The sequence below is a fragment of the Crocuta crocuta genome, unplaced genomic scaffold, assembly GCF_008692635.1.
Source record: "Crocuta crocuta isolate KB4526 unplaced genomic scaffold, BGI_CrCroc_1.0 scaffold122, whole genome shotgun sequence".
NCBI classification, from domain to species: Eukaryota; Metazoa; Chordata; class Mammalia; order Carnivora; family Hyaenidae; genus Crocuta; species Crocuta crocuta.
Window position 1 is genome coordinate 229,135 of NW_027528839.1, and position 22,932 is coordinate 252,066.

Consider the following 22,932-nt stretch of genomic DNA (forward strand, 5'->3'; position numbering starts at 1 on the left):
GAAAGGCGAGAGCATTTCTCCCCACCTTGATCTTTGAGGATGCCCCCCTCCTCACTTAGCTTCGGCAACTCTTTCAACCCCTCCCCTTTGGAAGTCTCTGGGTCCTCTAACGTCCCCATCTGTTCCCGTAAGAAGTCATTCATTAAGTCCTTCTTCTGAGCCACCCAGGCTAAACTGTGCTTCCTGCCAGAGCCCCGACTGCACCCCCACTGCCCGTGCTGGCGTCCACTTGCTCCACACTGCGCCATGCAGAGGAGGGCTCATTTCAGATCCGGAAGTGACACTCCCATCTGTCTATCACCTTCCCCCGCATGGACACACTGGCTACGATGCGAGGTGTGAGAGGTGTGTGGATCTCGTTCGGATCATGAGTCCAACAAACCAACTATGGAAAAACTCCTCATGAGATGTTTGGGGGAACCTGAATACCGACTGGAAATTTGGAGACTATTAAAAAATTATAGTAGATTTTTTTAAGGTGTATTAATGGTCATGCGCTGGTTATGTTTAGAAGGGTCCTTAGATTTTAGGGATACATGCGGAAATATTTACAGAAGGTTTTCTGAGTCAGTGAAGGTAGTGGGAAGAGTCAGACAGGAACAAAGATGGGCTTTTCTCCTCTCTTGAGAAGTCTCTGCGGAGAACTGGCATGGGAATCACCAGACACAGTCTGGGGGTAGGGTGGGGGCTGAAATAGACAAAACAAGCCCAGCCCATAACTGCAACTGCTAAAGCCAGATAACAGACAGGAAGTCTCATCACCCTGGTCCCTGATAGCCACTCTCTCCACGTGTCATATACACTTGAAACTCTTCCATAAGAACATGTGATAGAAGCTTAGCTCATTTCTGAAGCCCCTGGAGGAGCCAGGGAGGCAGCTAAGCAATTGGCAGGAATGCTCCCCAAGACTGAAATGAAGTTATTTGATGTGACTGCCCACTAGGAGAAGTCAAGTGTAAAAATAACAGTGTTTCCACGCCTACGACACTGGGGTGTGAGCTCCAACTCACAGGCTGATTTTTTCTTTTTAACAAATACTTTATTGTCAAGTTGGTTTCCATATAACACCCAGTGCTCATCCCCACAAGTGCCCTCCTCCATGCCCATCACCTCCCCTTCCCCCCACACCCATCAGTCCTCAGTTTGTTCTCAGCATTCAAGAGTCTCTCATGTTTTGCCTCTCTCCCTCTCCCCTACTGTTTCCCCCCTTCTTCTCCCTCACGGTCCTCCGTTAAGTTCCTCCTAATCCTCCTATACGTGCAAACATATGGTATTTGTCCCTCTTTGCCTGACTTATTTCGCTCAGCATAATACCTCACAAGCTGATTTTTAAGAGGAGCTGTTTACCACGCAAGCAGCACCTCCCCCCTGGAGGGAGTAGTGAAGTAGACGGTAGAAATTCATTTAGAGGCCTCTGGGTACTCAGTTGAGCACCCGACTCTTGATTTCCGCTCAGGTCATGATCTCATGGTTCATGGATTTGAGCCCCACATTGGGCTCTGCGCTTCCCTGGACTTTTAAATTCATTGAGATTCCAGAAATTTATCAATTACAGTTTAGGTTTTCCTACTCAGGCACTGGTTCCCACAGAAATTTCTGCTTGTGGATTTCTGCTTCAGTAAGTTATGATTTTCTGTATTTACCTATTTTCCTTTTCAAATTTTGGTGGCAGTGGTTTGTTCTGTGACCTCACTTCTCTGAAGAATCTAAGAAGAGTTGTTGATTTTTTAGTTGTCCACTTGTTAAGGCACAAGGGAACTACCAAGCTTCTTACATGCTATACCAGAGTAGAATTCCTGTTATTTAATTTTAAAACATAGGTTTGTTATTTTCTCATTGATGAGTTAGAGTAAACATATAACTTATTCTTCTGTTTGAAGCCTTTCAAGAGTTAAAGGGATGCAATTAATAATTATCCCAGACATCAAATATATACTGTGATGATTACCCTATAGATGTGGTTATACCTGATGAGGATACTATGTCTTGGGAGCTAATAAGTGGCACTGATGCTCCAAACAATTGAACCTGAACAATCTGATCCTTGAGTGAGTGCTTTTAGCCTCTCTGCTATATAAGAGTCAGAGTTTTGAAGTGTCTTTTGTGTCTTTTCAAGATCTTTGTCAGGATTCATTAGCACTTATCATTATTGCTATTCTTCACTGAGGATAAACATAATTGAAACACAGCATCCCATATTATTCATTAGCTCTTAATTTATTTTTCTTTTTCTTTCAGTTGGAGGTCAAGAATTATATTAAGCTACTCTTTCCTTATTACTATACATAGCCTCCTCTAAATCTGGAAGTTATTCTCCTTCTGAGAATTCTGGATTTGAAAGCACCTATGTAATCTTTCATTTATTTATTTATTTATTTATTTATTTATTTATTCGTTCGTTCATTTGTTCCTTCGTTCATTTGTTTAATAATTTATTGTTAAGGGCACCCTCCTACACTGTTGGTGGGAATGTAAACTGGTACAGCCCCTCTGGAAAACAGTGTGGAGGTTCCTCAGGAAACTAACAATAGAACTCCCGTATGACCCAGCAATAGCACTGCTAGGAATTTACCCAAGGGATACAGAAATGCTGATGCATAGGAGCACATGTACCCCAATGTTCATAGCAGCACTCTCCACAATAGCTAAAACATGGAAAGAGCCTAAGTGTCCATCAACAGATGAATGGATCAAGAAGATGTGGTTTATCTATACCATGGAATACTACATGGCAATGAGAAACAATGAAATCTGGCCATGTGTAGCAACATGGATGGACCTTGAGGGTGTTATGCTGAGCGAAATAAGTCAGGCAGAGAAGGACAAATATCATATGTTTGCACGTATAGGAGGATTAGGAGGAACTTGACGGAGGAACAAGGGGGAGAAGAAGGGCGGAAATGGTGGGGGAAAGGGAGAGAAGCAAACCATGAGAGACTCTTGAATGCTGACAAAAACTGAGGACTGATGGATGTGGGGGGAGGGGGGGATGGGCATGGAGGAGGACACTTGTGGGGATGAGCACTGAGTGTTATGTGGAAACTAATTTGACAATAAACTATTAAAAAAAAAAAAAGATGATATCCTCAAATAATCCAGTAGACTTCAATGGAAAAAAAAAATAATTTATTGTTAAATTGGCTAACATACAGTGTGTAAAGCGTACTCTTGGTTTTTGGAGTAGATTCCCATGGTTCACTGCTTACATACAGCACCCAGTGCTCATCCTAACAAGTGTCCTCCTTAATGCCTATTACCCACTTTCCCCTCTTCCTCACCACCTTATCCACCCTCAGTGTGTTCTCTGTATTTAAGTCTTTTATGGTTGGCCTCCCTCCCTCTCTGTAACTATTTTTTCCCTTTCCCTTCCCCCATGGTCTTCTGTTAAGTTTCTCAAGATCCACATAGGAGTGAAAACATGATATTTGTCCTTCTCTGACTTATTTCACTCAGTATATACCTTCCAGTTCCATCAATGTTGCCGCAAATGGCATGATTTCATTCTTTCTCATTGCCAAGTAGTACTCCATTGTGTGTGTATATATATAGATCTATATATATAAATACCACATCTTCTTTATCCATTTATCTATAGATGGACACTTGGGCTCTTTCCATAATTTGGCTATTGTCGACAATCCTGCTATAAACATTGGGGTGTATGTCCCCTTTTGAAACAGCACACCTGTGTCCCTTGGATAAACACCTACTAGTGCTATTGCTGAGTTGTAGGGTAGTTCTATTTTAACTTTTTTGAGGAAACTCCATGCTGTTTTCCAGAGTGGCTGCACCAGTTTGCATTCCCACCAATAGTGCAAGAGGGTTCCTCTTTCTCCGCATCCTCGCCAACATCTGTTGTTTCCTGAGTTGTTCATTTTAGCCATTCTGACAGGTGTGAGGTGGCATCTCATTGTGGTTTTGATTTGTAGTTCTCTGATGATGAATGATATTGAGCCTCTTTTAATGTGTCTGTTGGCCATCTGGATGTCTTCCTTGGAGAAGTGTCTATTTATGTCTTTTGCCCATTTGTTCAGTGGATTATTTGTTTTTTTGAGTATTAAGTTTGATATGTTCTTTATAGATTTTGGATACTAACGCTTTATCTAATATGTTGTTTGCATAGATCTTCTCCCATCTCATCAGTTGCCTTTTAGCTTTGTTGATTGTTTCCTTTGCTGTGCAGAAGCTTTTTATTTTGATGAGGTCCCAATAGTTCATTTTTGCTTTTGTTTCCCTTGCCTCCAGAGACTTGTTGAGTAAGAAATTGCCACAGCCAAGGTCAAAGAGGTTGTTGCCTGCTTTCTCCTCTAGGATTTTGATGGCTTCCTGACTTACATTTAGATCTTTCATCCATTTTGAGTTTATTTTTGTGTATGGTATATGAAAGTGGTTCAAGTTCATTTTTATGCATGTCACTGTCCAGTTTTCCCAGCACTTGTTGAAGAGGCTGTCTTTATTCCATTGGATATTCTTTCCTGCTTTGTCAAAGATTATTTGGCCATGCATTTGTGGGTCCATTTCTGGGTTCTGTATTCTGTTCCATTGATCTATGTGTCTGTTTTTGTGCCATTACCATGCTGTCTTGATGATACAGCTTGAAGTCTGGGATTGTGATGCCTCCTGCCTTGCTTTTCTTTTTCAAGATTGATTTGGCTATTAGGGGTCTTTTGTGGTTCCATAACATTTTTAGGATTGTTTGTTCTAGCTCTGTGAAGAATGCTGGTGTTGTTTTTGTTTCCATATATTTTTAAATTTCTTCTTTAATTGCCTGGTTGACCCATTCATTCTTTAGTAGGATGTTCTTTAACCTCCATCCATTTGGAGGTTTTCCAAACTTTTTCATGTGGTTGATTTCAAGTTCATTAACACTGTGATCTGGAAGTGTACATGGTATGATCTCAATTCTTTTATATTTGTTGAGGGCTGCTTTGTGACCTAGTATGTGATCTGCCTAGAAAAATCTTCCATATGCACTGGAGAAGAGTGTGTATTCTGCTGCTTTAGGATGAAAAGTTCTGAATATATCATCAAGTCCATCTGGCCCAGTGTATCATTCAAGGCCTTTGTTTCTTTATTTATTTTCTATCTTGTTGATCTGTCCATTGCTGTAAGTGGAGTATTAAAGTCCCCTGCAATTATCACATTCTTATGTTTGTGATTGTGATTCTATCTCAGATTCTTGTGTTTGTGACTAAGTTTTTAATATACTTGAGTGCTACTGAATTCAGTGCATAAACATTTATAATTGTTAGCTTTTCTTGATGCATAGATCTCATAATTATGACATAATGTTCTTCTTCATCTCTTGTTTACAGCCTAGTTTAAAATCTAGTTTGTCTTATATAAGTATGGCTACTCTAGCTTTCTTTTGACTTCCAGTAGCATGATAGCTGGTTCTCCATCCCCTCACTTTCAATCTGAAGGTGTCCTCTGGTCTAAAATGAGTCTCTTGTAGACAGCAAATAGATGGATTTTTTAAAAAAGCATTCTGCTACCCTGTGTCTTTTGATTGGAACATTTAGTCTATTTACATTCAGAGTTATTATTTAAAGATATGGATTTAGAGTCATTGTGATATCTGTAGGTTTCATGCTTATAGTGATGTCTCTGGTCTTTTGTGGTCCTTGCAACATTCCATTCACAGAATCCCCCTTAGGATCCCTTGTAGGGCTGGTTTAGTGGTGATGAATTTCTTCAGTTTGTGTTTGTCTGGGAAAACGTTTATCTCTTCTTCTATTCTAAATAACAAGCTTGCTGGATAAAGGGTTCTTGGCTGCATATTTTTCCTATTCAGCACACCTAAAATTTCCTGCCACTCCTTTCTGGCCTGCCAAGTTTCAGTAGATAGGGCTGCTACCACCCTTATGTGTCTACCCTTATAGGTTAGGGCCCCTTTATCCCTAGCTGCTTTCAAAATTCTCTCTTTATCTTTGTATTTTTCCAGTTCCACTATGATATGGGTCATGCAGAAGATCAATTCAAGTTATGTCTGAAGGGAGTTCTCTGTGCCTCCTGGATTTCAATGTCTGTTTCCTTCTCCAGATTGGGGAAGTTCTTAGCTATGATTTGTTCAAGTACACCTTTAGCCCCTTTCTCTCTTTTTCTTATGAAACCCCTATGATACAAATATTATTCTGTTTCATTGAATCACTTAGTTTTCTAACTCTCCTCTCGTGATCTAGAATTTTTTATCTCTCTTTTTCTCAGCTTCTTCTTTTTCTTAATTTTATCTTCTATTTCACCTATTCTCCCCTCTGCCTCTTCAATCCTCACTGTCACTGCCTCTAGTTTATTTTGCACCTCATTTACAGCATTTTTTAATTCATCACGACTATTTTTTAGTTCCTTGATCTCTGCAGCAGTAGATTCTCTGTTGTCTTCTATGCTGTTTTCAAGCCCAATGATTAATCTTATGACTTTTATTCTAAATTATTGTTCAGCTTTATTGTTTATATCTGTTTTGATCAATTCTCTATCTATCATTTCTTCCTGAATTTGTTTTGAAGAGAATTCTTCCATTTCTTCATTTTTCTAGTTTTCTGTCCCTTATGTGTTTTACAAGGTTGTTATGTGCCCTTGGGATCATACACTGTCCAGGACCTGGCCCTTCAGGAGGTGTTTTTTGGAGAGTGTTATTTGCTCTCTGTTGTTGTGACTTTGGTTACTTTATCTCCCTACTCATAGTGATGCTTTAGACCCTCCACCAGGTGTGCTTTGATTTTTTTTGTTGAAGTAGCCCTGGAAAGGAAAACAAACAGACAAACAAAAAACAAACAGAAAATAAAAACAAACACATTAAGAAACAAAAACACCAGAAACAAAAACCAGAAACACCAGTTACAAGTAAACAAAGGGTGGGAGTGGTGGTAATGGAAGAGGGCTTATCCCATAGGAAGGAAGAAATGACAGGGGCAGGCGGAAAAATAAAATAAAATAAAAATTGACCAGTCAGAGAAACTATACAGCTTAATCCATACAGAGAGAAAGGAAAATGAAGGAGGTATAGAAAATGCATAAAGAGAATAGATTAAATATGCCTGCTTAAATAAACCAACAAGAGTAACCAGACTAGAGGAGGGAAAAGATAAGGAGAAAAGGAAGGAAGAATATATCTATATAATAAGAATTAAACAATTAAATCCAAGAATTAAATCAGGCAATATAACAGCACTGATCTGGAGGAGGGGCTGTCTGGTTTATAGATATGCAGTTACCAGGCACGGAGGGGCATGGTTTGGTGTAGGCAAGTCTGGCCTCCACTGTGGGCCTGCTAGCCATTCCCTGAGGCCCCACCTGAGTGATGGGGAGAAAAATGGTGACACCACTGTCTCTCCATAGACCCGGTGTCCCAAACCACACTGTTTAGGCTGTCCTCACTGTGCCTCTGGTGCAAACAACATGGTTTGTCCTGCTCCACTGACTCCTGTGCCTCCCTGGCACTTGGCTGGGATTTAAACCCTGATATCTTAAGGATTCCCACTCCATGCAGCCGGGTTCTGGAGAAGAGCCACCCCTCCGCTTCACAGTGCCATGCCTGGTGAAGGCGGTTTGTCCCCCTCCACCAACTCCAGCACCTCCCTAGCGCTCAGCTGGAACTTAAACCCCAATGTCTTTAAGGTTCCCACTATCCATCCCAGTTTCAAGAAAGTGCCGCTCTGCACCACCTGATTCATGGTCTCTGGCTGGCGGGCACAGGCAGCCTTTGCCCTTAGAATAGACATATACCTTTTTCCCACAGCACTCCAAGGAGGGGATCACTTTCTCCCACTGTGGACTGTATCTCTGAGCTAGTTACTGAGCCCAGGGCTGGCTCCCCGCCTCCCCAGGTGCGTGATCAGGGCAGCTGGCCCCAGTCAGGAGAAAGCCCCACAGTTGGAGATTGGATCTTTCCTGGTTTTTCTCTTGTCCAGATACAGTCTTGGGCTTCTCCAGCCTCTCTTTCTATTCCCTTTGTCTCTCCGCAGAAGGGGATCCTCCCTTCCCAGTTTGCAACCACACACCTATGGCCCATCAGGTTGTTTCAGTGAGGCCCTGGAGGCATCTCTGTCAGTTTGCTGCCCAGACTCTTGGCCTCAACACTGCTGTGTTTGAGAGATGAGGGAACTTTGGGTCCCCCTACTTCTCCATCATGCTGGCCCTTCCCCACCAGTAATCTTTTAGTTCTACATGTAGATAGGCAGGAACAGATAATATAACTAAATTGCCAAAAAACAGAGCTAATCACATGTAGAATCAAGCTAAGAATTGGGAGGTGGAAAAATATGGTGATTAAAAATGGAATTAGGGGCACCTGGGTGGCTTAGTCAGTTAAGCATCTGACTTAGGCTCAGGTCATGATCTCACAGTTCATGAGTTCAAGCCACATGTCAGGCTCTGTGCTGAGAGCTCAGAGCCTGGAGCCTGCTTTGGATTCTGTGTCTCCCTCTCTTTCTGCCTCTCCCCTGCTCATGCTCTCTCTCTCTCTCAAAATAAATAAACCTTTAAAAATTTTTAAAAAATGGAATTAGGTTGCTTAGATTCCATACCCTACAGTCTGTAAGCCTTTAGGTAATAGTGTGTTTTACCTCTCCCAATCTTACTTCCTCATCTGTGTAATTGAGAAGATAATAGTACCTATCTCATAGAGTTGTTTCAAGTCTATGTCCACCACATAATCACAACTCAATACATGGTCTCTATTATTATTTTTATCTGAGTCTTTAGATTCCCAGTGATGTGCTTTGAACATGTGCTGTCTTTGAATCTCTTTTGGCAATGGCTTTTTGAGTGTAGATCTTGAGTCCACCAGCAGGAGTTCATTGATTATTTTAAGTTCCTATTTGTATAACTAAATGTGAAAAGAAAGTAATCTTCATTATCTCCTTTGCAGTACACAGCTGAGAATAGACTTCTCTGCCTTTGCAGAAATAAAGGAATAGTAAAGAAAAGACTTCCAAAATTTCACTTTTATTTTTATTACATTATAAATATACATGACAAAAAAAAATCAGTTCCAAAGGTGCTTAACAGAAACTGTTAGTCCCTTGCACACTCCTGACTTTTGATTACTGATTTCTAGAGACTATTACTGTCAATCCTTTTAGCTTTCTTTTGGTTTTACGTTCATATTTCTATGTAATCTGTTTATACTACTATTTCTTGATTTTTTATTTTTAGATATTCACTTTTAACTCCCTTCTGNATATATATATATATACACTTGCCTTCCCAAGTTCTACTGATATATTCAGATTTATGATTCTGAAAATATCACTTGCAGCTGAGCCATGTGTAAATTATGATTACATTATCTTTTTTTTTTTTTACATAATATTGTGGTCTTCAAGGTTGATAGTTGTCTCTCTTTTTGTTTGTTTTTATGGTCTTCTATATATCCATCACCAGTACTTTCCCAGCTTCTCCTTCAGGAGTCTACATCTTTTAATACCTTAAAAAATTGTAGGCATTAGGCATTCTATCACTTTCATTTTTTTTCTTGGTGGGGAAACACAATTTTTCAGTAATCTGCACCCTCTCATTCTAATGGATGTTGACTGTTCTTATGGCCTAGTACTGGGATCTACACCATCCTGAAAATTCCCTTCTTTCTTGGTTATATTATATTTCTTCCTTTCTGGATCTCTTATTTACTTCTCTGTCAGTTTGCTTTCCATGTTTGGTGGAACATACCCTTTAGTAGTTTCTGAAGAAAAAGAAAAATGAAGGTAAAATATTTTTATATTTTGCAAGTCTGAAAATACCTTTTTCTACTGTCACATTTATTGATAGTTTAGAATTCCAGGCTAGAAATAGTTTTACCCTCAGAATTTTGGAAATATCACTCTATTGAGTTTTAGTTTCCAGTTTGTTGCTGGGAAGACTGATGCTATAAATATTCCCAAACTTTCTTTTGGTATTTGAAATCTTATACTGATATGCCATATTGTTTGTGTTTTTCAGATTGTGTTGGACACTTGATGGGTTCATTTAATGCATAATTTTATCTTCCACTTATGAGATATTTTCTTGAATAGTGTGTTCCCTCCCCACCAATTATTTGTTTCATCTTCTCTGTTTTCCCAGAATGTCAATTATTCAGATACTGGATCTTCTGGATTATTTCTCTAGTTTTAAACAAGTTTTTCCTTTCTATTATTTACTTCTATTTGTTTTGTTTTCTGGAAGAGTTTCTAACTTGGTACTCCAACCATTCAACTAACATTTTAAAAAATTTCTACTCGTACTTTTAGTTAATGAGAATCCTTTTTGTTTATTTGAATGTTTTCTTTTATGACATTCTATTTTTATTCAATGAATGCAATAACCTCTCATTAACAAACAACATTTGTTTGTTTTGGTCTCAAAGATTCTCCTTGGCTATCCATTTAAAATTATCAAACAATTTTTTATTTTTTATCAAAGCATATTTGACATTTAATATTTGATATTATTTTTTATAATATAATATAATATAATATAATATAATATATAAATATTATATTTTTATATTATATATATTATATAAATATAATATAAATATTATATTTATATTATAAATTTGATATTTAACATTTGATGTTAGTTTCAGGTGTACAACATAGTGGTTCTACAATTACATATATCACAGAATGGTAAAATAAATGTCACAGGGATTTAAAATACAGCATAAGGAATATAATCAATAATATAATAAATTTGTATGATGACAGATGGTAACCTACACTTACTGATTTATATTCAAAAATGAAATAGTAATAGGTGATTGGAAACTCTATGTGGGTGTGCTTTGCTAAAGGAGTTACAGGCTTTTTAGTAGGATAACTTATTAGGCTGTTTTGATTGGAGTTCCTCTGAATTTCAATATCTATGCTTTCTTCTTAGAATCATTAATTTCCCCAGACAGAGTTGCTCCAGTCCCCTGCTTGGGGGGCTAAATTCTACCATCCAGCTTTTTCTTAAACTAGATTAAAGAGAGGTCTTGCCATTCAGTATGTGGAATTTCACTTAATCACCCTCTTTTAATACCTGATGCCCTCTAACTGGGCCAGGTGCCCATTAGTTCAGTTTTCCGTAGTTCAGTGTTTCCAGAGAGTAAATCTGTACTCTCCTGCCAGAATGGGACAGGGTAGCTCTTAGCTATGTTATCCATGGAAATCGCACTGCTATCATCCAGCACTCTTATTTTCAGCCTCAAATGCCACCACTACTCTCCATTATTGTCAGAGCTATTGGTTTCCCTGACCCTTTCTGAGAGGCTGTGATGTATATTAGCCAGCTATGGAGCTTCTCCTGTCACTGGCTCTCTTGGATGCAATTTTCCTCTTACTCTAGTCTGTTAACTTAGTTAGTCATCCTGCGGGTTTCCAGTTTCAAAATTTTTCTTCAGTTCTCTCCCATTTTCTTGGACTTTCTTGTTTGAAACCTTTTTAATTTTTAAAATTCTTTTTCTGGTGAGAAGCAGTATATTGTATGGGTTCTGGATGCCTAAACCCGTGTATGACCTTGGGAAAGTTACTTAATCTCTTCCTGCCTTATTTTCCTCATCTTAAAAAAATAGTAGTTGGAGTCCTTTTTTAATGATTAAATGATATTTTTTAGAGTAAATGATGTAAGACATGTTAAGCATGTAAAGCCATAGCTGACCTAATAAATATTACCCATTATAGAGTGCTTTCAGGTAAAAAGATAAAGATGTGTGTTCAGTTTATCATGTTTAACTGGGAGTCCAAAGAATGCACTTAAAGATTTGAATCACTAGACAAGTATTGTTCATTTTATCTAGTGAAGGGAGCAATGGGCAAAGACAAAATATCTGGTGTGCTACATAAAATGTCTGGGTTTTTACATTATTTTATTACTGAAATATACCTTGGAAATTATGGTTTCCAACTCTTTATATTACAGATGAAGAAAACTGATACCCAGAGAAGAGAGTTAAGAGATTTGCCTTGAGACTAGAATCCAAGCCTCAGGATTCCTAGTTTAGTCTTCTTTCCATTAAGTCATAGTTCTTTTTCTTTTTTTTCTTTTTTTTTTTTTTAATATTTTTATTTATTTCTAGGAGAGAGAGACAGCGTGAGCAGGGGAGGGTCAGAGAGAGAGGGAGACACAGACTCTGAAATAGGCTCCAGGCTCTGAGCTGGCAGTCCGCACAGAGCCCGACGCGGGGCTCGAACCCACGAACCGCGAGATCATGACCTAAGCGAAAGTCGGACGCTCAACCGACTAAGCCACCCAGGCGCCCCAAGTCATAGTTCTTTTTCTAAGGAACAGGGAATGCTGTGAGACTTGAAACTTTATTTTTGGTGATGACACTATCCTATACCTAATTTTCTTATAATTTGTTTGTCAAGTGCTCAGAACTGGATCAACAATAAGCTTTGGTTTATGACAGACTCTCTTCATCGGTCCATGTGTAGCCTACTTGTTTGCTTGTTTTCAATAAAGTAATACATAAAAAAATTAAAGAACCCATATTGTGTACATTCCTTGGAGGAAAAGTTTAAGTGTATAATTTATACATAGTACAAAAATGAACTCATATATTTAAAATTATTGTGATATTATGGANATTTATTTATTTATTTATTTTTGAGAGTGTAAGAGAGAGGCAGAGAGAAAACTCCCAAGCAAGCTCTGGGCTGCCAGTGCAAAGCCTGATGCAGGGCTTGAACTCACAGACTATGAGATCATGACCTGAGCCCAAACCAAGAGCTGGATGCTTAAGAGACTGAGTCATCCAGGTGCCCCAGGATGGGTGATTTCAAGACTATCCTGCTCATCCCATCAAAATTCACCAGACTGGGATAGCAGTAGATTAGAAAACAAAGTAAGACAGAGGAACAGGAATAGGACCTGAAATATGAGTACCTTGCATTTAGTGTTGGGACATATATGTCTCTAAAATTTGTTAGTCTTTTGCAAACTGTGTGATAAAGTGGGTTTGTTTATGATACAGGTTTAAGAACCATTGGAGTCATCACCAAATTGGATCTTATGGATGAAGGAACAGATGCCAGGGATGTTCTGGAGAACAAGCTGCTGCCTCTTCGCAGGGGTAATGTACTGTGTCCTACACAAGACCTCCTTTGGTGATGTGGCAGAGAAACAACTGGGAAACCAATGGGAAACTTGGCTTTATGCCTTCATGGTTGTGAGGAATAATGTATTCATGATTAATTATACTTTTTATGGAGTGGCATAATGTTCCCAAGTGATATATTAAAAATGATCCAGTAGGAGAATTATTTCTTAAAATAACAGGAATAAGAAAACAGGAAAAGGAAAGAGTTTGAAGGGAGGGTATAAATATTCATTGTAGACTGCATAAGTATATACTATTTTGTTTTAAGTTTGATTTATTTACTTGCCCACATATGAAAAAACTGCTAAGAGACACACTGTATTAAACTGTACAGAGCTTTTAAGGGCAAAAGACATTGTTGTGTTAATGCTAAGAAATTATAATTAGCCACACGAACCAGCCTTTGTTAAATACTAATGTCTCAAACTGAGTTTTGTATAGGATTCAATTCTTCAGTCCTTAAAAATAGTTTTGCCTTTCTTATTTAGCCTCTTCAGGAGCCTTGAAATCTTCCCAGAATAAACAACAAAAAACATCCTAAACCCCACTGTATGTGTTCTGTTTCAGGTTATGTGGGGGTGGTAAACAGAAGTCAGAAGGACATAGATGGGAAGAAGGACATTAAGGCTGCCATGTTGGCAGAAAGGAAATTTTTTCTCTCGCACCCAGCTTACAGACATATTGCTGATAGGATGGGGACCCCACACCTGCAGAAGGTCCTTAATCAGGTAACAATGTTTTCTCAAGCAACAAGAACAATTATGAAATATGTAAGTTACTCTTAGAATTCATATTTCTCATTTTAATATTCACTTTTTTCTAAAATAAGACATCCAGCTTAATGATATGAATTAAAAAATGAATATGAAAACTTAGTTCCACACTCTTACTGTTCTCAGTGAGTAGAATCTGCTTTAATGTTATTGAAAGAATACTGCTCAAAGCAGAAGCATACACTTATTTAGGAATAGTGCACAAGGGTACACATTAGCACCCATTTTACTCACAATATGTAGTTACCTTAAGAAATTAAATTTGTATATTTCTGAAAGGTTGATTTCTTGGGATCTGGTTTTAAAATGTTAATCTGTAATAGCTTAGATTTCCATAAGTTAGGCATCATTATAAGCTCACTGATATCCATTCATCTAGAAGTTTTTCCAGATTAACCCCTTTCCCTGCACAGATAGACTTGGGCCCCCATCTTCTCACATTGCATGCATTTACATACTTCTTCCATGAAACCTCAGTACACTTTTTTTGTTTTTTTTTACATACTTTTCATCTCCTGGGGAAGTTAAGCATCATCCTTAGTGAGTGCAGGCTTCCTCCCCGAGTTTCAATTAAATTGACCAAATGGTGAGCAGCTTTTCTCACAAATAGAATTATAAGATGTGCTTCAACTCTTGTTTATGAATTTTAACAGTCAATAAGTCAAGTTATTATTGCATGTTCTGATTGTTTGCTCCTGGAAGGTGTCAGCAGAGACTAACATAGTAGCAGCCTACTTGTGACATTGGACCTGAACTATTTAGGCAAAACAATTGAACAAGTTTTGGAAAGTTAAAAAAAAAAAAAGCAGTGGTATACTTCTATTTTTTGTGACATAACATAGACTAATGTAAAATTTGTGCTTTTTAATTAAGGGTAGATGAGTATTTAGAAGCCATGAGGTAGTGCTGTGTTTGTGTCATTTAACAAATATGAATATATTATATTTATTTGTCATGCAAAACCATAATATTCCACAAATATATTAAATATTGGCAAAACTCTTTTTAGATTAATTCTTTTCTCCCTGTATTTATCTAAGAATAACACAAACTGAAAAAATCACTAGGATGACTAGTAAGATAAGGTTGGAAATAAATTAGGTTGTGAATACTAGAAAAATAAAAAGAATATGATTAGCAATTTTTTTATACAAATGACCCCTAAATTATGACATAATTGGATTCTGGTTGTCTGAAAACTGAATGAATTCTGTACTGAAGATCTCTCATTTCTTGGATAATCACCTTCTTTTTATTGCTTCAGGGATCTTCAAACTGTTTGAAAATAGGATACTTTTATGGCTGATTCGTTGTGTGCACCACCTCTGGCCCTGAGGGACAGTTTCTATGGTGAAAACCTGGAACAGAACATGACATTTTTGAGGAATTGAATGTCATTATGGCTGGAGGGCAGAGAATGAGGGAGTGAGTTGTAAGAGACAAATTTGGAGAAGTAGGCAGAGGCTGGATCCTGTAATGTGTGTAGGCAAGTTAAAGATTTTTGTTCTTATCCTAAGAGGAGTAGGCATTTAAGGCATCTGAATAGGTGAATTACACAGTTGTATTTGTGGATTAACAGTGATCATGGTAGTTGCAGATAAGATCAAGACTAGACACCAGAAGTTAGGAGTCAAAATGATAGTATCTTGGTCTTGGTTAGGGCCAGTGAAGATGAAAAAAGCAGAATTGAGAATTGTTTAGGAAAATTCAGAACTTGGTGGTAGATTAGGTCTGGTGAGTGATGGAGAGGTGTAGTCAAGGATAACTTCCAAGTTCCTAGATTGTTATGAAGTCACCAAAATGGACAAATCTGAAAGGAAGATTAGGTGCTTGATTTCAGACATGCTGGGGCTGAGGTGTCATTGACACATCTAAGAGAAGTAAAGTCTGTGGTCTAGGACATATGCCTGCAGCAAAAATAAAATGTCTGGTCTGTAGATAATACCTTAGTATTCATGGGTGTTTGGATATTTATTAAAGCTATGAGTGGAATAGGATCCCTTTAGGAAAGGAATCTGTTCAAAGAAGACGATTAGGGATCAGATTTGAGGAATGTCAATATTTACAGGTCTGGTGGAGGGGTATGGCCTGGCAAAGGAGATGGAGAAGGTACATCCATAAATGTTAGGATAAAAATGAGAGGACATAGGGTGACCAAAGCCAAGGAGAGAAGTGTTTTAGGAAGCCAAGAGTGGTCCACAGTGTTGCTTTGCTGTTGAGATGCTTGAGAAGCAAAAAGTGGAAACCTAGTGTTTTTATCATTTACCACTCACATGGCAGACAGGTTTCTCATGGTTACTGGTATTCTTGGACTTGGGGGTTTGTGGCGTTGCTACTGGGAATGCAGTCCTCTACATTCTGCTTCAGAGCTATAATAATAGCACATGCTGGGTAATAGCATACATCATACTGTGGGCAAAGGTATAATATAGTTACAAACTATCAACAATTAAATAACTATAGATTCATTGAATAGATATATTCAGGTAACCTCAGATAAACATAAAAAATGATTAAGATGGTTTCTTCAGTCAGTCTGGGTATATTTATTTCCCTTACGTTTTTTTTTTTTTTAATGTTTACTTATTTTTGAGAAAGAGAGAGGCAGAAAGAGGGGAGACAGAGGATCCAAAGCAGGCTCAACGATGATGGCAGAGAGCCCAAAGCAGAGCTCAAACTCATGAGATCATAACATGAGCCAAAGTTAGATGCCCAACTGACTGAGCCACCCAGGCTCCCCAATTCCTCTTACTTTTAATTTATTATTCTTTTTCCTGCATTTCTATGAAGTTTACATTCTTCCTTTCTTCTAATTCCAAGTTTATTACTTAACTAATTCAAGAAGATTATCTTTTTTCTCCTTTTAATTCAGACTTTTGCTTAACTGCATTGTAATGGAAAGAACATAAGGCAGAGAGCTAACCAATCTGGGTTTATATCCCACATTTTTTTTTAAGAGAGAGTGAGCGAATGTGGGTGCACACAAGTGAGGGAAGGGGAGAGGGAAAGGAAGAGAGAATTTTAAGCAGGCTCCATGCCCAGTGCAGAGCCCTATGTGGAGCTCAATCTCACAACCACAGGATAATGACCTGGGCCAAAATCAAGAGTTGGATGCTTACCCGACTTAGCCGCCCAGGCACCCCTTTTTTCTTAATTAATTTTCTTTTTTCTTAATTAATCTTTTTTCTTAATTAATCATGTGCTCATAGACAATCTCTCTGAGAATTTTTCACCCTGCTAAGTGGGAGGTGCTGGCATATGATCTCAGTGGAAATACCAAGTAGATGGTTAGGTAGAGCTATCAGCAGCAGAGAGAGTGATTTCCTTTGCTAGTCATGGAGCTTTTGTATGCAAACTGCTGAAGGCATAAGCCACTGAACACCCACCTCTGGACTGGCACTAAAGGCAGGGCAAGAGGAAACACCTGTCTGAGCTACAAAGTGGAGAAGAAGTTAACAACTGACAGGTACCTATGAGTTCTACCAGTATGGTCCTGAAAACACCCAGCAGCACCTAGAAGTCTCCAATTCCTTGATTTCTAACCACATTCTAACTTATCTTACCTATATTGTATTTTTCCTACAATATAGGTAATCTGATAAATCAATTTATGCAAAATTGTTATTAGGCAGCCTCATTATTACTGTTATGTGCATTTTAACAGGGTCTTTCCAGGCACAAAGAGGTAGCCCAAGTGAGTAACTCCAGTTGAAGGGATTTTGAGCATGTCCATAAGGCCATAGAGGAGAGAATGGGAGCTTCTTCTCATTATTTATCTACATAGTTAGCCTCAAATGTATATGTGTATGTGATTTTTAAGTTTTGAATGATTCGGAAAAGAGAAAAGGTCAATTTTTATCTCATGAGTTAATCTTTAATCTGTTATATCCATATGATATTGTTTTGTTTTATTTAGCAACTTACCAACCACATTCGAGATACCCTGCCAAACTTCAGAAACAAACTACAGGGACAGTTGCTCTCCATTGAACATGAAGTGGAAGCCTATAAAAACTTCAAGCCAGAAGACCCCACCAGGAAGACCAAAGCATTGTTGCAGTGAGTCACCTTTGCCTTCCCTTGTTCAGCATTTGAAACTAATTTCTTCAGTTTGCTTTTGCCTCAGTCTATTTGTCATGCTATTTTCTAGGTTTAAAAGGAGAAGCAGTATATGACACTTTGTGTATATTATACAATGGGTCTTGAGTCTTTACGTGTTCTTGAAGAATAATTGTTGATCTTATTCTCTTACTATAAATCTAACCAATTGGTCATTCCCATGTCCAATTTCTTTGTACTTTTATAACTGGATTCCATAAATGAGTAAAACCAGTAGTGGTAACTCAGCAGAGTTTTTGCCCTTAGTCTTTAGAAGTGGACAAAGGTCTTGTTGAAAATGTCCTTTGTATTATACAACTGTTTCTACTGATGTCACTTGTACTTATTATCTTTTTATTATTTCAGTCATTTCATGTGATTTATGTATGTGCATTTTTTTAGTGGAATAGGAACCAAGGCTTTAATAATAAAATATGGACAATAAGGCCACATTTAAATTTCTTTTTCCTTTTTGATATGATTTTACTGTAGCTGTTTAAAAATACAAATGTTAAAACTGCCAAGTATCTTTTTACTCCTTCATGATCTTGCCATCTTACCCTTGGGTTACTACGTTTATCCCTGAGAGGTCTTGGGTGGTGCAGCAGAGTTGTTAGAGGATTGCCAGCTCCTTGTATCTTTTATCTTTATTCTCTTTTTTGGCCCTTCCTAACCTCACCTGCCCTTTTATTCCTGTGCTGCAACTTATATCAGGTTCCTCTCAAGCAGAAGACACCCTGCCTAGCTAATATTCCAGAACATCCTAAGTCCATTTACAAAAATAATGCTTGCCCCCTCTTATGGCCCCTTTCTTCCTGTGCAGCCTTGCAATCAAAATACTCTTCATTTGGCTTTTAAAATACATGACATAATTCCTGTCTTTGTAGAGATATTTCTAAATGCTCAAATTATTTAAGTAAAAATTTAATACGACATTCTATGTTTCCCTATTTAAAAATATTACAGGATACAGAAGAAAGAGTGGATTCAACTTTTTCCTAGTTTATCTTTTCTTTTTATTCCTGGCTTTGGTCAAGCTCCTAAAAAAAACCTCTTCAAGTTATAGAGAAAAGAAAGCTATTTCTGTGTAGGTTCTAGGTCATTATCTTAACATCCAACTGAAACTTTTCTCCTTACTAATGCTGATCTTGCCTCTGTGACTCCATTGGACTCAGATTACAGAATTTTCACCATCTAGATTCTTCCCTTGTAGGGAGCTGATCAGTTCCTTCCTCTCTCTCTTTCTCTCTTTTTCCTTTCCTTCTCCCCTTTCTGCCTGCCTCTCTTCTGGCTTTCCTCTCATCTCTTTGCGTTTGACTTGGAGTCTGGTTCTCTGATATCTACTGGAAAGACTTTTGCTTTCAAGGAGAGGGCATAGTAGAATAAGGGAAACAGATCTATAAGCAACTAACTGTGTTAAAATCTGATAAATGGCTATGTTTCTGGGAAGTATAAAATATTAAGGGAGCTCATATGAGGAAGCAGTTATAGGTGAGGAAGGTTGTGAGTTCACAGAGAACATGATACTTTAATGAGATGCTGATGTATGGGAAGAGTTTGCCAGGTGGAAGAGAAGAAGAGAATAGTGTGAACTTGGGTATGGTTTGTTTTAGGGGACCAGGGGGCTGGAGTGTAGGATATGAGCAAAGGAGTGGCTGGAGGTAAATTATCTAAAATTTCCCAGGTTTCAGTGCATGTGTCATGTATATACCTTCTCAGGTGGTTAAAAATTAGTTTAACATTGGCATATGTATAAACATAGCTACATCAAAGTATATTCTGATTTTTTTGGCCTGAATAATTTGCAGTTTTAATTCATCCATGACTTTGATGAAAGAGAATAAAAAGTATAAGTTTTAGATGGTTTGAATTTTTTCTATTAAATTTTAAATTTGAAAGTAGTACCAGTATGTCAAAATTAGTTTCTAAATTTAGTAATCACAAATGGAAGTGGTTATTTTCTCCCTATATTTCTTTGTGTTTTTTTTTTTTTACCAACCACCTAAGGTAATTCATTCCTTCATTGAAGTTACTGAGTATGACTCATATATTGAGAAGGGGGAGATAAATAAAACACATGGTCCTTGCCCTTAGGAGAGAGACTGGTAGGTGAACAATGGTGATGTACTCTGCTAAGCACTACGCTGAAAATAAGCTGAAGAAACAGAGGAGGGGCCCTTCATCTGACAGTAGTGAGGAGGGGTGGTGAATAGGGTCATGGAAGGTTTCATGAACAAACTAATGCTTGACCTGAGTCTTGAAGGGCAGAAAACAATAAACCAGGCAAGGAAGCAAGCGGCAGAGAAAAGGGTTTTCTGAGCTGAAAGGAAAACAGGTGTAAAAGCACAGGGACACGGTACTTGTAGGGAACTGCAAATTGCTTTTTTATGATTGGCTTAGAGGTGAATGTGGACTAGCAGGGAGAGGTGGAGTCTCCAGGGCCAGACCAGAGAGAATCCTGGGTGACAAGTTAAAGAGTTTTACTTTTTATTATTTAAATGTGGGGAATCATGGAAAACCAAGGCTAGAGCTAGTTGTAGAGGGGGGTGGGGAGGTCACCAATTTGCATTGTTCTGGCATACTGAGGTCTGTGATCCTGGAGGTGGGGGGAAGAGAGTAGCTCACAGAGTAATGAGGGGGCTCAGCTGGAGCAGTTAGGACACTAGGCGAGTGTGCTATCAAAGGAACCGAGGTTCAAATAAATGTTATAGATAATGCTTACCTTGGGGTAAGAAAAGAGAGAATTCTGTTCTAGATTTGAAATAGAAACGTTTAGTAGCCACTCCTCAACAATGCTTGTTAATGTAGCAGCTGTTCCCACTCATGCCTGGAAAGGGAAGATTGCCACTATGTCAGAGTCTAGAACTGCACTGTCCAATATGGTAGCCATTTGCCACCTATGCCTGTCCAAGTTTAACTTTATTAAAATTAAATTAAATTTAAAAAAAAGGAACCGAGGTTCATTTTGACTATTCTATGCAATGTTTTATTGTTTAACTTAAATTCTTGTTTTCAGTATATTTAAATACCATTTTATGATTTCAACTAATTGGACAGAATGCATCTAATGACATAGGTATTTAAGATATATATTATAATTAAATGCCTAAAATAAATCTTGATAGCATGTATTTCATAGAGTTACAGTTTTGAGTGCAATGATCATTCTGCCAGTAGGTGCCACTAAGAACACTAGGGAAAGGGCTCTAAGGCAAAAAGGGCTCAATGGCAAATTAAAATGAGAAATGTAAAGCCTTATAACTTTAACTTGAATTTATTTCTCTTTTACAATTATAGGATGGTTCAGCAATTTGCTGTGGACTTCGAGAAGAGAATTGAAGGGTCAGGGGATCAAGTAGATACGCTGGAGCTCTCAGGAGGGGCTAAAATTAACCGTATTTTCCATGAACGCTTTCCTTTTGAGATAGTAAAGGTTTGTACCAAATGTTATTTTTTCCCCCTTTAACTTCATTTCATTTTCATGTTCTATTCTATATAACTGTTCATAAAATGTTACATGAGTGATCTGGGACTAAGATAGTTCTTTGAACAAAAATCTCCATATTAAGGTGATGAAATTTAGGAGAGAAATATTTTCTTACGGATGGTTCTGATTTTATTTAATGGGATCTAACAACATTTCAAATTATTTCAACAAGTACTAATTGAGTTCCTATGATGTTTATTTGTTGTCTAATTAATTTAAAAACATTTCTTGAGCACCTATTCTGTGCCAAAATTCTCGGTGCCAGTGATCAAGACAGAGGCACTGTTTGGTGGGGAAAGGCAGAAAATTTTACAAATAGGCAATGTAAGAAAGCATCAAGTGTTATTATGTAACATAATGTTAGAGAGAGAGAGAGAGAGAGGGGTTGGGTGAGCCACTTTTGATGGGATGTTTCAGGCAAGGTCTCTCAGAGTAGTGGACATTGAAAGCACAACCAGAATGGCATGAAGAGGTCAGCTGTAAGAATCTTGGGGAAGAAAGTCATTCAAGGCAAGCAGTCAAGGATGAGGCCCTAAAGCCAGCATCTGTACAGTGGGTAAGGAATAGATGAGGCTGGTGCAGAGCTGATGAAGGGGAGAAGTGTATGCCTTGGATTCAGAAGAAGAAATTTCCCAGTTTATGAAGGGCCTTCCAGGTTGAGTGAGGCATTTACATTTAACAATGAGGAAATAGGGGAGAGTTTTGAGAAAAGGTGTGACCGGATTTGGTTGATGATTTTAAAAGAATGCTTTGCAGGCTAGGTTGTAAAGGGGCAAGAATTGATTCAGGGACATAAGTAAGGTAAGTTCACCAGTAGGGCCAGAGCAGGAGTGAATCCACTTTCTGTGGGACCTAATGTTTATACAGTTTTGGGGGGTTGTTGAAGAAGAAGAATACAAAATTATAAACACATGGCCACAGGCTCTTGGAAGGCTCTTATGCAAGAGAGAAGCCCTGAAACTGAATTTTCTTAGCTTCATAGTAAAAATGCTCCAGAAGAGAGGATGGGGAGAAGTGGATGGATTTGTAATTTTGGTGGTAGGGTCAGTAGGGTTTGAATTGATACGCAAGATTCAAGAGAGGGAAGATCAAAGATGACTCCTAAGGTTTTGGCTTGCACAACAGCAAATGTCAGTGCCCATCAGATGAGGGAAACTGAACAAAAGCTGAGTTTGTGTAGAGGTACAAACCAAGAGTTTTATCTTAGATATGTGTAGTTTGGATTGTCCAACAGGCAGCTAAGTGTTTTAAAGACTATGCTACTTGCTTCACATACAGAAGAGGGTGCTTTTATCTTGTGGTGGGAGGCAAATGGGTAAATAGATAGTTTTGTTAAAATGTGCTAAGTAAAGTGATAAACTTCAGCACAAGGTGCTATGGAAACACAGCCTACAGACCTGAATCCCCAGACTGAGTGTGTGAGGGAGCCTGGCTTCCTGAGTTTAGAAGGATGAGCAGCTAGTGAAGCAGGAGAAGGTTGGGGGCTGGAATTGTTCCAGCCAGGGGGGGAG

The 22,932-nt window shown here is 38.3% G+C and overlaps 1 protein-coding gene across 7 annotated transcripts in view; it reads left to right on the forward strand.

Annotated features, from left to right (window-relative positions):
- The window catches only part of DNM3 (dynamin 3), a 584,407-nt gene that overhangs the window by 195,179 nt on the left and 366,296 nt on the right, over positions 1–22,932 (forward strand). For all 7 annotated transcript variants that reach the window (XM_077755999.1, XM_077756002.1, XM_077755998.1 and 4 more), the window contains exons 5-8: positions 12,938–13,036; positions 13,631–13,791; positions 17,753–17,895; positions 21,232–21,367. In XM_077755999.1, the coding sequence (XP_077612125.1) occupies positions 12,938–13,036; positions 13,631–13,791; positions 17,753–17,895; positions 21,232–21,367 (539 nt within the window). The remainder of the gene's footprint in view (positions 1–12,937; positions 13,037–13,630; positions 13,792–17,752; positions 17,896–21,231; positions 21,368–22,932) is intronic.